The sequence below is a fragment of the Chaetodon auriga genome, chromosome 9, assembly GCF_051107435.1.
Source record: "Chaetodon auriga isolate fChaAug3 chromosome 9, fChaAug3.hap1, whole genome shotgun sequence".
Classification (NCBI taxonomy): domain Eukaryota; kingdom Metazoa; phylum Chordata; class Actinopteri; order Chaetodontiformes; family Chaetodontidae; genus Chaetodon; species Chaetodon auriga.
This window is the reverse complement of record NC_135082.1, coordinates 14,990,161-15,006,899: the sequence shown is the minus strand read 5'-3', so window position 1 is coordinate 15,006,899 and position 16,739 is coordinate 14,990,161. Positions and strand designations below refer to the sequence as shown.

General features: G+C 43.2%; 1 protein-coding gene and 1 pseudogene across 29 annotated transcripts in view; both read right to left on the bottom strand.

Moving 5' to 3' along the window:
* LOC143325537 (protocadherin alpha-C2-like) overlaps positions 1 to 16,739 on the bottom strand; it is a 190,493-nt gene that overhangs the window by 37,169 nt on the left and 136,585 nt on the right. The window contains exon 1 of one of the 28 annotated variants that reach the window (XM_076738677.1): positions 13,539 to 16,349. The exons of 24 other annotated variants lie outside the window; for them this stretch is intronic. In XM_076738677.1, the coding sequence (XP_076594792.1) occupies positions 13,539 to 15,914 (2,376 nt within the window). In that variant the 5' untranslated portion in view covers positions 15,915 to 16,349. Of the gene's footprint in view, positions 1 to 6; positions 3,139 to 6,513; positions 9,334 to 10,292; positions 13,111 to 13,538; positions 16,350 to 16,739 lie in introns of those variants that run through there. 3 more of the 28 variants (XM_076738682.1, XM_076738673.1, XM_076738663.1) reach the window with 3 other exon arrangements.
* On the bottom strand, positions 3,175 to 6,471 carry LOC143326166 (protocadherin alpha-3 pseudogene; annotated as a pseudogene). The gene has a single exon (XR_013077608.1). The product of XR_013077608.1 is annotated as a protocadherin alpha-3 pseudogene (transcript).

Genomic DNA, 16,739 nt, shown 5'->3' with positions numbered 1-16,739 from the left:
CCTTACCTTTTCTTTATTAGGTAAAGTCTGAGTTCTGGTAAAAGTGTCTCCTCCATTAATACTGATGAGCTCCGCATCTGCAGGTGGAAACGGTGCGGGGAAAACCACTACGTCACTCTTGAGCGTGTCTGAGCTGAAACACACGTCATACTGCTGAGTAGATTTGGAGTAAGACCAGCTCCCATCAGGGTGGGTGGTGATCATTGGGGCGCTGTACCTGCTGAAATCGCCGTCTGTCCTGTGGCATTTGACAGCTATTAAACTGATGAGACTGAGCAGAAAGATGACTGAGACCGACACAATGGCGATCAGCAGATACAGGTTTAAATCCGAGAAGCTGTCCTCCTTTACGGGCACATGTCTGAACTGAGTCTGGATGTCAGCTGTGCTTTCAACCACCACCACGTCAATAGACACAGTAGCTGACAGGGAGGGTTCTCCGTTATCAGACACCAACACCACCAAGGGGTGAGTTTTCAGGTCATTGTCACTCATTCTCCTCTTAGTCCTGATTTCTCCGGTGCTGGTTCCGATCCGGAAGAGGTTGTTTCCTTTGGGCTCAGACAGGTGATAAGAGAGCAGCGCATTGTATCCAGAGTCTGCGTCTACAGCCCTGATCTTTGCCACAAAGTATCCCGCTTCAGCAGAATAGGGGATGCTCTCACTGTTAACGGAGCCGTGCTCAGAATAGGGCGGGAGAATAGCTGGATTATTGTCATTTTCATCCAGAATAAAAACATTGACAGTCACGTTGCTACTGAGCGGAGGAACACCAGAGTCTGTGGCCTGAACTTTGAACTGAAATGTCTTTAACTCCTCATAGTTGAAAGACTGCAGGCTGATTATATCTCCAGTCTCTGAGTTGATGTTTACAACAGAAGTTATTGGAATGCTTTTTGAAATGCCATCTAATGATGCATATGTTAACTTTGCATTTTCTTCCATATCAGGATCGACTGCAGTTATAGTAAAGACAGTAGCTCCCACTGCACTATTCTCTTTGACATATACATTAATTACAGGCTCTGGGAATAGAGGAGCGTTGTCATTCACATCAGAAATGTGAACAGGAATAACGCTGGTGCTGGACAGAGATGGAGTGCCTTCATCAGTGGCTAGGATGGTGACGTTATACTGAGAAACACTCTCTCTGTCAAGAGGTCCATCGACTGTTAATGAATAATAATTTTTGTAGTTCAGCTTGAGTTTAAAAGGCACCATTCCAAGAATTTTAGCACTGGTGAGTCCGTTATTACCTCCATCTTTGTCAGTCACTGTCACCAAAGCGACCACTGTACCTATCTCAGAGTCCTCTTTAACTGGGCTCATAAGAGAGGAGATAATGATTTCAGGTACATTGTCATTAACATCAGTTACTTCCACGAGCACTTTGCCATGCACACTTCTAGAAGGTGTACCTTTATCTCTTGCCTGTACACGAATGTCATATGCTGTATTCTCTTCATAGTCTACTTTTCCCGTCACAGTTATTTCCCCCGTGTCTGGGTTTATGGAGAACACAGTTTCGGGATTGAAATTTCCCCTCTCAATAAACGAATATAAAATCTCACCATTTATTCCCTCGTCTAAATCTGTAGCAGTTACAGTCAATATGGATGTCTGAGATGGAGCATTTTCAGTAACCTGGGCCTTATACAGAGTTTGACTAAATACTGGAGCATTGTCGTTTATATCCATAACATGTACAACTATTTTTAGTGTCCCTGACCTGGCGGGTTTTCCTCCGTCCAGAGCAGTCAAAGTAAGGTGGATAACAGACTGTTTCTCTCTGTCTAAAGATTTCTGGAGCACTAACTCAGCAGACTCACTGTGATGTCCGCCGCTCTGTACATCCAATGAGAAATAATCATTTGGACTCAGCTTGTAGCTTTTCACCGAGTTACTCCCCGTGTCTGCGTCGGTTGCCATCGGGAGCAGATACCTCTCCCCGGTAAAAGACGATTCAGAGATATTAAAAGTCTTCTCTCTATCACGAAAAGATGGTGCATTGTCGTTAATGTCAATAATTTGTACCTCTATGCGATGCAGGTGCATTGGGTGGCTCAGAATGGCCTCTATATTCAGGGAACATTTTGCCGTGTTTGGACAGAGCTCTTCACGATCAATCCTGTCGCAAACATATAGAGCACCCGTTTTTAAATCCACGTCGAAATATGTCTTAGAATTCACAGACACAACTCGTAAATCCCGTTTTTCCAGTTCGTGAACATTAATTTGTAAATCCTTAGCGAGATTTCCCACGACCATTCCTTTGTCAACCTCCTCGGAAACGGAGAACGAGAGCTGCGCTGCGGACCCGTCACACAAACAAAGCAAAGCTATTATTTGCATCCAGATCGAGACTGTCAGTCGTGCACGTCCCATCGCTGCCACAGAAAGAAAGAAATAATCATTTTCGAACATGTCCACAGTTTAGGCGGATTGCCGACGAAGCGCTTGCTGTCTCATAACCATTTGTGTATTTTCTGACAAAGCACCGATGACTCCGTGCGGAGAGGAGGAGTCTGATGAGGAGAAAAGGAAGCCACTCGAATATTGTGGTCTCCAGCGACACCAGCTGTTATTTTGGTGCTAGTGTATAAAGACATACAAGTTGAAGTTCAGCCCATACATGTGCAGACGGTCAGATCAGTCGAAACCTGAATTTTTATGCAAAATTATCAAAGACCTTGTTATTACAAAAGCATTTTCTGGAGCGTCAGTAAAGACTATATGAGCTGTGTGTTACCAGGACAAAACACATTAAAGAATTGACACTGTTAACAAGGTTTAAATGAGACCTAAACACGTGCACGGAAAAACGCCATCTGGCGTTCAGAACCATGGACAGCGTCCTCCCTCATCAGCAGTCCAGCAGAGACCTAATTTGACCAGAAACTTCTCTGCTTGAAATACCATCATTTTGCAGCTGTTTCGAATCATACCGCACACAAAATCTCCAATAACGAGCATCATACGAGTGAAAAGAAGTCAGGCAACTGGTGATCTACATGTATCACTTAAAATACCACTTTGTATCTCGCTGGTTTCACAACCATAGCTATCACAAAAAGTCAGCCATTTTTAAAATGTCCAAAACCGGATTATCTGATGACCTAACTCGTCTTTCAGAAGCTGAATGGCATACATAATTACCACAATGCTACTCTTAATTTAGAAATAACTTACCTTTTCTTTATTAGGTAAAGTCTGAGTTCTGGTAAAAGTGTCTCCTCCATTAATACTGATCAGCTCTGCATCTGCAGGTGGAAACGGTGCAGGGAAAACCACTACGTCACTCTTGAGCGTGTCTGAGCTGAAACACACGTCATACTGCTGAGTAGATTTGGAGTAAGACCAGCTCCCGTCAGGGTGGGTGGTGATCATTGGGGCGCTGTACCTGCTGAAATCGCCGTCTGTCCTGTGGCATTTGACAGCTATTAAACTGATGAGGCTGAGCAGAAAGATGACTGAGACCGACACAATGGCGATCAGCAGATACAGGTTTAAATCCGAGAAGCTGTCCTCCTTTACGGGCACATGTCTGAACTGAGTCTGGATGTCAGCTGTGCTTTCAACCACCACCACGTCAATAGACACAGTAGCTGACAGGGAGGGTTCTCCGTTATCAGACACCAACACCACCAAGGGGTGAGTTTTCAGGTCATTGTCACTCATTCTCCTCTTAGTCCGGATTTCTCCGGTGCTGGTTCCGATCCGGAAGAGGTTGTTTCCTTTGGGCTCAGACAGGTGATAAGAGAGCAGCGCATTGTATCCAGAGTCTGCGTCTACAGCCCTGATCTTTGCCACAAAGTATCCCGCTTCAGCAGAATAGGGGATGCTCTCACTGTTCACAGAGCCGTGCTCAGAATATGGAGCGAGAATCGTGGGACTGTTGTCATTTTCATCCAGAATTAAAACGTTGACAGTTACGTTGCTGCTGAGCGGAGGAACACCAGAGTCTGTGGCCTGAACTTTGAAGTGAAACGTCTTTAACTCCTCATAGTTGAAAGACTGCAGGCTGATTATATCCCCAGTCTCTGAGTTGATGTTTACAACAGAAGTTATTGGAATGCTTTTTGAATCACCATCCAATGAGTATGTCACTCGAGCGTTTTCATTTATATCAGGATCGACTGCAGTTATCGTATAGATACTAGCTCCAACAGGACTGTTTTCCTTCACATAAATATTAATCACGGGTTCAAGGAAACCAGGCGCGTTATCATTGACATCAGACACCTGAACAGTAATAACGCTGGTACTGGATAGAGGCGGGACCCCTTCATCAGCAGCTGCAATCGTGACGTTATAAAAAGAGCATCCTTCTCTATCAAGAGGTCCATCTACAACTAAAGAGTAATAATTTTTATAATTGGAATTTAGCTTAAAAGGCACAGAACCAATAAGTTTAGAGCGAGTCTGGCCGTTTTTTCCTCCATCTTTGTCGGTCACCGTCACTAAAGCGACAACGCTTCCTATGTCAGCATCTTCTTTAACGGGGTTCATGAGTGACGTCACCACAATTTCTGGGGCATTGTCGTTCACGTCAACTACCTCTACAAGCAGCTTTCCATTTGCACTTCGAGGCAAACTCCCTTTGTCTGTTGCTTGAACATGAATTTCATATGCCGACTGTGCTTCGTAATCCAAGTCACCCTTGACTGTGATCTCCCCACTTTCTGCATTAATTAAAAACACATCTGCGGGATTGAAGTTTCCTCGTTTGACAAAAGAGTAAGTAACCCTCCCGTTGTCCCCTTCGTCAAGATCTGTAGCGTTCAGTTGAATCACTAATGATCCAGCTGGCGCATTTTCATTTACCCGTGCTTTGTAAAGTGTTTTACTGAATGTCGGCGTGTTATCATTGACATCCAGAACATTTACATTTATGTGTAAACTTCCGGTTTTCGGAGGCTTTCCTCCGTCTACAGCGGTCAGCGTTAGCTTTATAACTGCCTGTTTTTCACGGTCCAAAGCTTTCAGCAGCACTAATTCAGCAGACAGACTATGTTCTCCACCGCTCTGCACATCAAGGGAGAAGTATTCACTCGGACTCAGCCTGTAAGTCTGTACTGAATTGCTTCCCGTATCTGCATCAAGAGCCAGAGGAAGCAAGAAATGTTCGCCTGTAGGTGACATTTCTGATATATTAAGTGAATATGACTTCTCAACGAATGTAGGTGCATTGTCATTTACATCAATAATGACCACCTCAATACGTTGGAGTACCACAGGATCACTCAGTATGGCCTCTAAGTTTAGCGTGCATATGATCGTGTTTGGACAAAGCTCCTCGCGGTCTATTCGCTCATTTACATAAAGATCACCCGTTTTAAAATTTGCTCCGAAATATTTCTTACTGTACCCAGACACGATATTCAGATTCCTCGTTTGCAGGTCTCGAACGTTGACATTTAGATTCTTTGCGAGGTTCCCAACCACGGTCCCTTTGTCCACCTCCTCGGAGACAGAATAGGATATCTGAGCTGCAGCCCAGTCAGATAAAAACACGATAAACAGCCAACAGAGAATTTCGGTGTTCCTTCCACTGCCCATGCTTTCAAAGACACCGACGAAACATCAGATATATTCATCCATAAAACGCCACTCGATCGGCCAGCATGTTTCATCCCATCCACTCAAATCCTCTCTTTTTCGTCGCCATCCGTGTTCCTCTCACAAAGCACTCGCAGTCTGCTGACGCTTCACACGGAAAGGAGGAGACTGAAAACGCCAGGCTCAAAATAGACGTGGTCATCAGCGACCCCACGCGTTACAACTCAGATATGAAATATTAAAAGAAAAAAATAAACGAGCACAATCCAGATCTAATATTACAACACGTCTAATCCTGTAAATCTTTACATTTTGAGTGTAAGAACACATCTTAAATTTCCTTTAAGCGGGTACGTAGAGAGGAAAAGATGACGCTAAATGGTCACAGATTCCTGAAGAAACAAATGGCCGTGATCTCCACCAACTACCTCCAATTAATGTTACACATGGAAAATAAAATAACGTGTTCAAGACAGGGAGAATACAAACAAATGTTGCCAGTAGTTTAACATGATAAACAAGCTGATTCCCGTCAGTTTTGCCTCAAAAACAAAGATGCATAAAGAACTTATTCACAGCCTCAGTTAGAGTGATAGCATCATTGAAATCTGTCACGCCAGAGGTTTCTGATTGTGAGCTCAAGAGGACGAGGAAGACACCAGTATGTTTTCAGCACTACGGAAAGCGCCATACAAACTCGCCAGCAGGGTCCATTTTCTATTTTTCAATTTAAGACAAGTCCATTATCTGTGTCAGTGCAAAGGTATGTTATGCATTGGATTGACTTAATTATGATTTCTGTCAAGCTTCTAAGACATGTGAAAGCAGGGAGAGGCTATTTGGCTACAGATGGCAAGTTGCCTAAGATAAAATCACACATTCAGAACAGGAAAGGCAGCTCTTTGACGGACTTCTCACAACTTAAAATGGAGCGAAAGGCTGCAGACAACTCACCTTTTCTTTACTGGGTAAAGTCTGAGTTCTGGTAAAAGTGTCTCCTCCATTAATACTGATCAGCTCCGCATCTACAGGCGGAAACGGTGCGGGGAAAACCACTACGTCACTCTTGAGCGTGTCTGAGCTGAAACACACGTCATACTGCTGAGTAGATTTGGAGTAAGACCAGCTCCCGTCAGGGTGGGTGGTGATCATTGGGGCGCTGTACCTGCTGAAATTGCCATCTGTCCTGTGGCATTTGACAGCTATTAAACTGATGAGGCTGAGCAGAAAGATGACTGAGACCGACACAATGGCGATCAGCAGATACAGGTTTAAATCCGAGAAGCTGTCCTCCTTTACGGGCACATGTCTGAACTGAGTCTGGATGTCAGCTGTGCTTTCAACCACCACCACGTCAATAGACACAGTAACTGACAGGGAGGGTTCTCCGTTATCAGACACCAACACCACCAAGGGGTGAGTTTTCAGGTCATTGTCACTCATTCTCCTCTTAGTCCGGATTTCTCCGGTGCTGGTTCCGATCCGGAAGAGGTTGTTTCCTTTGGGCTCAGACAGGTGATAAGAGAGCAGCGCATTGTATCCAGAGTCTGCGTCTACAGCCCTGATCTTTGCCACAAAGTATCCCGCTTCAGCAGAATAGGGGATGCTCTCACTGTTAACGGAGCCGTGCTCAGAATATGGAGCGAGAATCGTGGGACTGTTGTCATTTTCATCCAGAATTAAAACGTTGACAGTCACGTTGCTGCTGAGCGGAGGAACACCAGAGTCTGTGGCCTGAACTTTGAAGTGAAACGTCTTTAACTCCTCATAGTTGAAAGACTGCAGGTTGATTATATCTCCAGTCTCTGAGTTGATGTTTATCATTGATGAAATCGGAATATTTTTTGCAGAACTGTCTAACAGTGTGTAAGTTGATTTTGCATTAGTTTCCAAGTCAGGGTCAAAGGCATAGATTGTATAAATAACGGAGCCTACTGGACTGTTTTCTTTCACATAAACATTAATCACAGACTCCGTAAATCGAGGTGCATTATCATTGACATCAGAAACATGAACAGTAATGACTCTGACACTGGACAGAGGTGGACTTCCTTCATCTGTGGCTGTAATGGTGACATTGTAAACAGAAGTGTTTTCTCTGTCCAGTGGTCCATCTACTACTAATGAATAGTCATTTTTGTAGTTGGACTTGAGTTTAAAGGGAACAGATCCAACGACCTTACAGTTAGTTACACCATTGTTTCCTCCGTCTTTGTCACTGACTGTAACCAAAGCAACGATTGTCCCCAGTTCTGCGTCCTCTTTTACTGGTGTCATGAGTGACGTCACAGATATTTCTGGGGCATTGTCGTTCACATCAATTATCTCTATGAGCAGTTTAGCATGTGCACTACGAGGAGACGTACCTTGATCCATTGCTTGAACTCTAACTTCATAAGCAGCCGTCTCTTCATAATCTAATGTTCCCTTGACAGTAATTTCTCCTGTTTCTGAATTTAGGTCAAAAATATTTGACGGATCAATATTTCCTCGTTTGATAAACGAGTAAATGATCTTACTGTTCATGCCTTCATCTAAATCTGTTGCATTTAACTTAATTACGAGTGTTCCCGGAGTTGCATTTTCTTTGACACGCACCTTATAAAGAGATTTACTAAATGTCGGCGTATTATCATTGACATCTAATACATTTATAGTTAACTGCAATGTTCCTGATCTTGGAGGTTTACCTCCATCTACAGCCGTCAGAACGAGTCTAATAACTGACTGTTTCTCTCGGTCTAAAGCTTTCTGCAGCACTAACTCAGCAGAGACACCGTGATCTCCGCCGCTCTGCACATCGAGCGAGAAATGTTCATTTTGACTGAGCTTGTAAGTCTTTACTGTGTTACTTCCTATGTCTGCGTCGAGTGCTATTGGAAGGAGATATCTCTCTCCCGGTGACAATGATTCAGTGATATTAAAAATATGCGCTTGCTCAATAAAAACAGGAGAGTTATCATTTATATCTAAAACATTTACTTCGATACGATGTGCAGTCATCGGATTGTTAAGAACAGCCTGTAATTTCAAGGAGCATTTTACCGAATTTGGACAAAACTCTTCTCTGTCTATTCTTTCGTCAACGAAGATATTCCCGGTCCGCAAATTCACATCAAAATATTTCTTCTTGTAGCCCGATACGATTTGGATATCTCTGTTTTCTAAGTCCTGTATATTGAGGTTCAGATCCTTTGCAATGTTCCCAACTACGGTGCCTTTGTTCACCTCCTCGGAGATGGAGTAAGATATCTGAGAGGCAGAGCAGGAACAAAGACAAAGCAGCGTAACGATATGAATCCAGGCGTGTTCCTTCTGTCGTCGCACATACATCCTTGGTGCAATGAAGCAGCCCAACCGAGTCAAGCATCAATCCCCTCTGTCGGTGATTCCTATAAAACCAAACTACTCCGTTTGTGCTCCAGCGTTTCTCCTGACAACACCATCGAGTGCCACGCAGGTTATAATGGCCGATGACGGTTTCATTTTTCCCATCCATGGAGGAGGAGTTTTCTATGTCCAGCAACACTCTGATCTGTGGTCTCCTGCGGCCTCTTGTGGTGAATGAGTGGTAAATTCGGCGTTTACTTTGTCAGTCAATTTGTAGCACAGTTCTCCATAAATAATATTAATAGGTGTTTAAAAAGAATCCAAGCTCGCACGATGATTGGCGTCAAATCCCCGACAAATAGGTAAAAGTCCATCACGGACACAATTATTAATCACGATGCTGAGTATTTAAACATTTAGTTAAATATTCAGAGTGCAACAATCATCCATTGACGGATATCTCAAATGCCAAACAAGCCATTTCAAAGTTCAAATCTTGTAATGAATCCAGAAAAAAAGACTGTAAGAGTTACTCGTGTAACTCTAAAACAATATAAAGCCCCTTAAGTGAACAATGGTAGTAATTATAACAATAGCAATGATACATAAATGACTGTCTGTGTCAACGTAGATGGCACAAAAACCAAATTACAAGCCTGACTTCCGCACCACTGAGATCGCCATTTCATGAACATCTTAATTTCTGCTTATTTCAATTCCGTGAAAGACTGGTGTTTAAGAGCAGACTGACTGTGAACCCAAAGACCGTTAAGTTCAGCACAATGCCGAGTTCTGACTCAATACAAACAATGACCTACTGAGGTATGGCTGTTATATAATGCCCAGATTTTTCCGGAGGGCATGAAAGACCGTGTTGGCAGGACAGTGGAGTTGAAGCTCAAAGTTGGGAAAACTTAGTTCAGCACCATGGACAGCGCCTTTAAAACTCTGACAAAACTGTCAAACGATTTTGTCTTTGCCACATTGCCAAGTTCAAAGACACAAACGAGCAGCGTGGATATTTGAATGTATGTGAGACTAAGACATTCTGTTAAATAGTATCCTATCGTTGTGCTGTTTAAAAGTAAACGTGTATTTAAAGACGAGGGCAAGCAAAATGGGACTACAAGTTATGTTGCCACTGTTATTTGTAGTGAAGACACTTCTCTCCATGAACGCTGTTGTAATTTCAATGAAAAGCAACAGCTTCCATGAAGTGGATTCCTGCGTTCATAAAGAGGTACAAGTGTGAATTAGCAATAGACAAATGGGAATTCAGTGTTGACACTTTCACTGTCATCCATGCTTGTATAAAATTAATATGGTGTAAATAATACAAGTCCATAACAGCTGTTTTAATGCTCAGTCGATTATTTCAGCATTAACTGCAAAGTATAGCCTACCTTTTCTTTATTAGGTAAAGTCTGAGTCCGTGTGAAAGTGTCTCCTCCGTTAATACTGATGAGCTCCGCATCTGCAGGCGGAAACGGTGCGGGGAAAACCACTACGTCACTCTTGAGCGTGTCTGAGCTGAAACACACGTCATACTGCTGAGTAGATTTGGAGTAAGACCAGCTCCCGTCAGGGTGGGTGGTGATCATTGGGGCGCTGTACCTGCTGAAATCGCCGTCTGTCCTGTGGCATTTGACAGCTATTAAACTGATGAGACTCAGCAGAAAGATGACTGAGACCGACACAATGGCGATCAGCAGATACAGGTTTAAATCCGAGAAGCTGTCCTCCTTTACGGGCACATGTCTGAACTGAGTCTGGATGTCAGCTGTGCTTTCTACCACCACCACGTCAATAGACACAGTAGCTGACAGGGAGGGTTCTCCGTTATCAGACACCAACACCACCAAGGGGTGAGTTTTCAGGTCATTGTCACTCATTCTCCTCTTAGTCCTGATTTCTCCGGTGCTGGTTCCGATCCGGAAGAGGTTGTTTCCTTTGGGCTCAGACAGGTGATAAGAGAGCAGCGCATTGTATCCAGAGTCTGCGTCTACAGCCCTGATCTTTGCCACAAAGTATCCCGCTTCAGCAGAATAGGGGATGCTCTCACTGTTGACGGAGCCGTGCTCAGAATATGGAGCGAGAATCGTGGGACTATTGTCATTTTCATCCAGGATTAAAACGTTGACAGTCGCGTTGCTGCTGAGCGGAGGAACACCAGAGTCTGTGGCCTGAACTTTGAAGTGAAACGTCTTTAACTCCTCATAGTTAAAAGACTGCAGGTTGATTATATCTCCAGTCTCTGAGTTGATGTTTATCATTGATGAAATTGGAATATTTTTTGCAGAACTGTCTAACAGTGTGTAAGTTGATTTTGCATTAGTTTCCAAGTCAGGATCAAAGGCATGGATTGTATAAATAACGGAGCCTACTGGACTGTTTTCTTTCACATAAACATTAATCACAGACTCCGTAAATCGAGGTGCATTATCATTGACATCAGACACGTCAACAGTAATGACTCTGACACTGGACAGAGGTGGACTGCCTTCATCTGTGGCTGTAATAGTGACATTGTAAACAGAAGTGTTTTCTCTGTCCAGTGGTCCATCTACTACTAATGAATAGTCATTTTTGTAGTTGGACTTGAGTTTAAAGGGAACAGATCCAACGACCTTACAGTTAGTTACACCATTGTTTCCTCCGTCTTTGTCACTGACTGTAACCAAAGCAACGATTGTCCCCAGTTCTGCGTCTTCTTTCACTGGTGTCATGAGTGACGTCACAGATATTTCTGGGGCATTGTCGTTCACATCAATTATCTCTATCAGCAGTTTAGCATGTGCACTACGAGGAGACGTACCTTGATCCATTGCTTGAACTCTAACTTCATAAGCAGCTGTCTCTTCATAATCTAATGTTCCCTTGACAGTGATTTCTCCTGTTTCTGAATTTAGGTCAAAAATATTTGACGGATCAGAATTTCCTCGTTTGATCAACGAATACAGGATCTTACTGTTCATGCCTTCGTCTAAATCTGTAGCATTTAACTTAATTACGACTGTTCCTTGTGCAGTATTTTCACTCACACGCACCTTGTAAAGTGATCTGCTGAAAATCGGCGTATTATCATTCGCATCGACTACATTTACGTTTATCTGTAATGTACCTGATCTCGGAGGTTTACCTCCATCCACAGCTGTCAGAATCAGATTAATCACTGGCTGTTTTTCTCGGTCTAAAGCTTTTTGTAGTACTAGTTCGGCAGACAGACCGTGATCTCCGCCGCTCTGCACATCAAGCGAGAAATGTTCATTTTGGCTCAGCTTGTAGCTCTTCACCGAGTTGCTGCCTATGTCTGCGTCTTCTGCTATTGGGACAAGATATCTCTCCCCCGGTGCCATCGATTCGGAGATGTTTAACGACAACGACTGTTCAATGAATTCTGGCGAGTTATCATTCATATCCAAAACACTGACCTCAATGCGGTGTACGTCCATTGGATTGCTTAACACAGCCTGTATTCTCAGTGAGCATTGTGCCGTGTTCGGACAAAGCTCCTCTCTGTTTATCCTCTCGTCAACAACGAGGTTACCGGTCCGCAAATTCACTGTAAAATATTTCTTATTGTAACTCGAAACAATACGTAGATCCCTGGCGTCTATATCGTGTACATTCAAATTCAAATCCTTTGCGATATTCCCCACCACGGTGCCTTTGTTCACCTCCTCCGAAATGGAGTAAGACAATTGCGAAGCAGACCAGTCACAAAGACACAGCAGTACAGCAATACGAATCCAGGCGTATTCCTCGTTCCCCATCGTTGAGTCACACACACTGAATCCTGCTCCTCATGTATTTCCACTTTATGTTAGTATTCGTCATAAACGCGATTATCCAGCAGCAGCAGCCCCTCTCGCCACAGTACAATCCCACTGTCTCTCCAAACTGATGGCGGATGACGGTGTTAGGTTTCCCGTGCAGGAAGGAGTTTTACATATATTTTAACAATTACTCCTATGGTCTCCAGCGACATCATGTGGTAAATGACAGATACCTCAGTTTAAATATGAGTCACACTACAACCGAATGATTTGCAGTCGTATAAGAGGTGTGTGTTCAGGCTAAATCTCATTCTTCACGAAAACAATTAATTAACGAATTAATCAGTCAGCCAACTAAGCTTACTGTTGATGGTTTTTACAAAATAAAGGTAGATTGTTGATCAATGGAAGGATCTAGAGAGCGAAGAGAATTCAAAGGCACAGACCCGTTTCAGCACCAAGGAGAGTGCTGTCAACCGCATGGGTCCAGCGCACCCCTGAAACGCTGTCAAAAAATCCTGCTTTCAAAGCCCGACGTTTCAGGTCAAAATTGGTAGATGAAATGTTTCACTGACTTTTTCAGTCCATTTCTGAACTAAAATATGTGCTCACGTGAACAGCGAAAATCATTGCAATGTCAATTAAGATGCTATTACTACTACTTTAATTTCTTTGTTGTCGGATCCTCTTGACTTGTGTATGCACAATTATCTTAAAATGTGAGATCTACATGGAAATAGTAAACTGAGAGCATTTCATTGAAAACTGTACGTTTTTAGATATTACAAGACTGTACATCTTGACACAGCTAAGCGATCAGGACACATGTTCAGCACTGTTCAGTTTTACAAGCATTCAGCACAAATAGCCTACCTTTTCTTTATTTGGTAAAGTCTGAGTCCGTGTAAAAGTGTCTCCTCCGTTAATGCTGATAAGTTCTGCATCTGCAGGCGGAAACGGTGCGGGGAAAACCACTACGTCACTCTTGAGCGTGTCTGAGCTGAAACACACGTCATACTGCTGAGTAGATTTGGAGTAAGACCAGCTCCCGTCAGGGTGAGTGGTGATCATTGGGGCGCTGTACCTGCTGAAATTGCCGTCTGTCCTGTGGCATTTGACAGCTATTAAGCTGATGAGGCTGAGCAGAAAGATGACTGAGACCGACACAATGGCGATCAGCAGATACAGGTTTAAATCCGAGAAGCTGTCCTCCTTTACGGGCACATGTCTGAACTGAGTCTGGATGTCAGCTGTGCTTTCTACCACCACCACGTCAATAGACACAGTAGCTGACAGGGAGGGTTCTCCGTTATCAGACACCAACACCACCAAGGGGTGAGTTTTCAGGTCATTGTCACTCATTCTCCTCTTAGTCCGGATTTCTCCGGTGCTGGTTCCGATCCGGAAGAGGTTGTTTCCTTTGGGCTCAGACAGGTGATAAGAGAGCAGCGCATTGTATCCAGAGTCTGCGTCTACAGCCCTGATCTTTGCCACAAAGTATCCCGCTTCAGCAGAATAGGGGATGCTCTCACTGTTCACGGAGCCGTGCTCAGAATATGGAGCGAGAATCGTGGGACTGTTGTCATTTTCATCGAGGATTAAAACGTTGACAGTCACGTTGCTGCTGAGCGGAGGAACACCAGAGTCTGTGGCCTGAACTTTGAATTGAAACGTCTTTAACTCCTCATAGTTGAAAGACTGCAGGCTGATTATATCTCCAGTCTCTGAGTTGATGTTTACAACTGTTGAAATCGGAAAGTCTCTCGGATAGTTATCCATTAATGAATAACTTAATTTAGCATTTTCATTTGCATCTGCATCCTGTGCAGTTGTCCTTGTGATAATATCTCCGATTTTACTGTTCTCCCTCAAGTAAATATTTAGACTGGCGTCTGGGAAACGTGGCGCGTTGTCATTAATATCAGAAATCTGCACAGCGATTACAGCTGTGCTGGAAAGAGGCGGACTTCCTTCATCCCGAGCAGTAATGGTGACATTGTACTGTGACACAATTTCTCTGTCAAGGAGGCCATCAACTACCAAAGAGTAATAGTTTTTGTAATTTGACGTTAATGTAAACGGGACTGAGTGTTCAATTTTACAAGTGATGAGGCCATTTTGCCCTCCATCTTTATCAGTCACAGTCACCAATGCAACCACTGTTCCAATTTCCGCATTTTCCTTCACCGGACTCATTAGTGAAGTTATAGAGATCTCTGGTGCATTGTCATTGACATCGAGAACCTCTATCAGCACTTTCGAATAACCACTGCGAGGGGAAGCGCCTTGGTCTGTAGCCTGTACTCTTAATTCATATGCATTGCTTTCCTCGTAATCCAAGTTGGCCTTTACAATGATTTCACCGCTCTCGGGAACAATAAGGAATTTTTCAGCAGAGTTCACATTTCCTCTTTTCATTAAAGAATACCTGATGTCGGAATTTGGCCCTTCGTCTAAGTCGGTTGCATTTAGTTTCAATATCGTCGTACTTACTGGTACATTTTCGCTCACTCTTACTTTATAGAGCGACTTGCTAAACGACGGCGTGTTATCATTAACATCTATCACATTTACAAGAATCTGCATAGTGCCAGATCTCGCCGGTTTCCCTCCGTCTACAGCGGTTAATGTGAGTTTTACGATGGGTTGTTTCTCTCGGTCCAAAGCTTTCTGCAGCACTAACTCAGCGGACGCACCGTCTCCCCCGCTACTCACATCTATGGAGAAATGCTCGTTGGGACTCAGCTTGAAGCTTTTCACTGAATTACTGCCGGTGTCTGCATCTTGAGCTATCGGGAGCGGGTACCTCTCTCCCGATGAAGACGACTCGGAGATATTAAACACATGGGTTTGCTCCAGGAATGATGGTGCATTATCATTTATGTCAACAATGATCACCTCAATGCGATAAATATTCGTAGGATTGCTCAATAGTCCTTCTATATTTAAGGAACATTTAGGTAATTTCGGACAAAGCTCTTCACGGTCTATTCTTTCGTTAACAAACAAAGCTCCCGTTCTTAAATTTGCCTCGAAATATTTCTTACTGTATGCCGATACAATCCGAAATCCCCGCTCCTGCAGTTGCTGTGTATTGATGTTTAAATCCTTCGCGAGATTTCCCACCACCGTGCCTTTGTCAACCTCCTCGGACACAGAGTAGGAAATCTGAGCTGTAGACCAGCCAGATAAACAAAGAAGAATGGCGCACAACATCCACTCCACCTGTCCATACCGTTGGCGACTCATCCTTTTGTTAAGATAAAGTGTTCGAGTAAACAAACGTCATTCATCCACATAAACGGAAAAATATCCAAAAGGCAGCCAAGCTCTCTTCATTTCCGAACCATCTTTTATACCAAGTGGTTCACTAACCCAGCCCCAACCAAATGTACAGCCTGTTTCTCATTTCACCGAAGTGGAGGAGGAGTTTTACGTCATGACTGAACACGAATGAACGTGTGGTCTCGAGCGACATCTTGCGTTCCTCTGATAGACTACGAGAGAAGTGGATTTTTCACCAACCACACCTAATATCTCATGAATTAGAGTATTTTTCTTAAACAATGCGCCAGAATTGTAAGATTGACCAACGGATTCTGTGAAGCACTATGTTTGTTGCAAAACAAAACAGTAAGAGCAATGAAAGAAGCCGAGTAATTGGAGTAGGACTAAAGAGAGGGACAATAAAGTATTGATGACTATAAAAAAAAAAAATAATAATAATAATAAAAATAAACAAATAATAATAATAATAATAATAATAATAATAATAATAACGATTGAAGGTGGGGAATAAATATTTATATATGAAATCGGGTCCTAGTGTAAGACATCCAGGGAAGTACAGACTCGGTGAATAACATATAGGATTCTATAGGATTCGCTATTCATAGCGGTTATTGGACTCCCTGTAAAATGGCTAGATTGAAACTATGAGATTCTGATGTATGTGGGAGATGTGATAGAAGCAGAGACACACTCAAACACACACACACACACAAAAAACACGCTTTACAAATCAGCTGATCATGTCATTCCTCATTAATCTACAATACCAAAACTTACAGACCC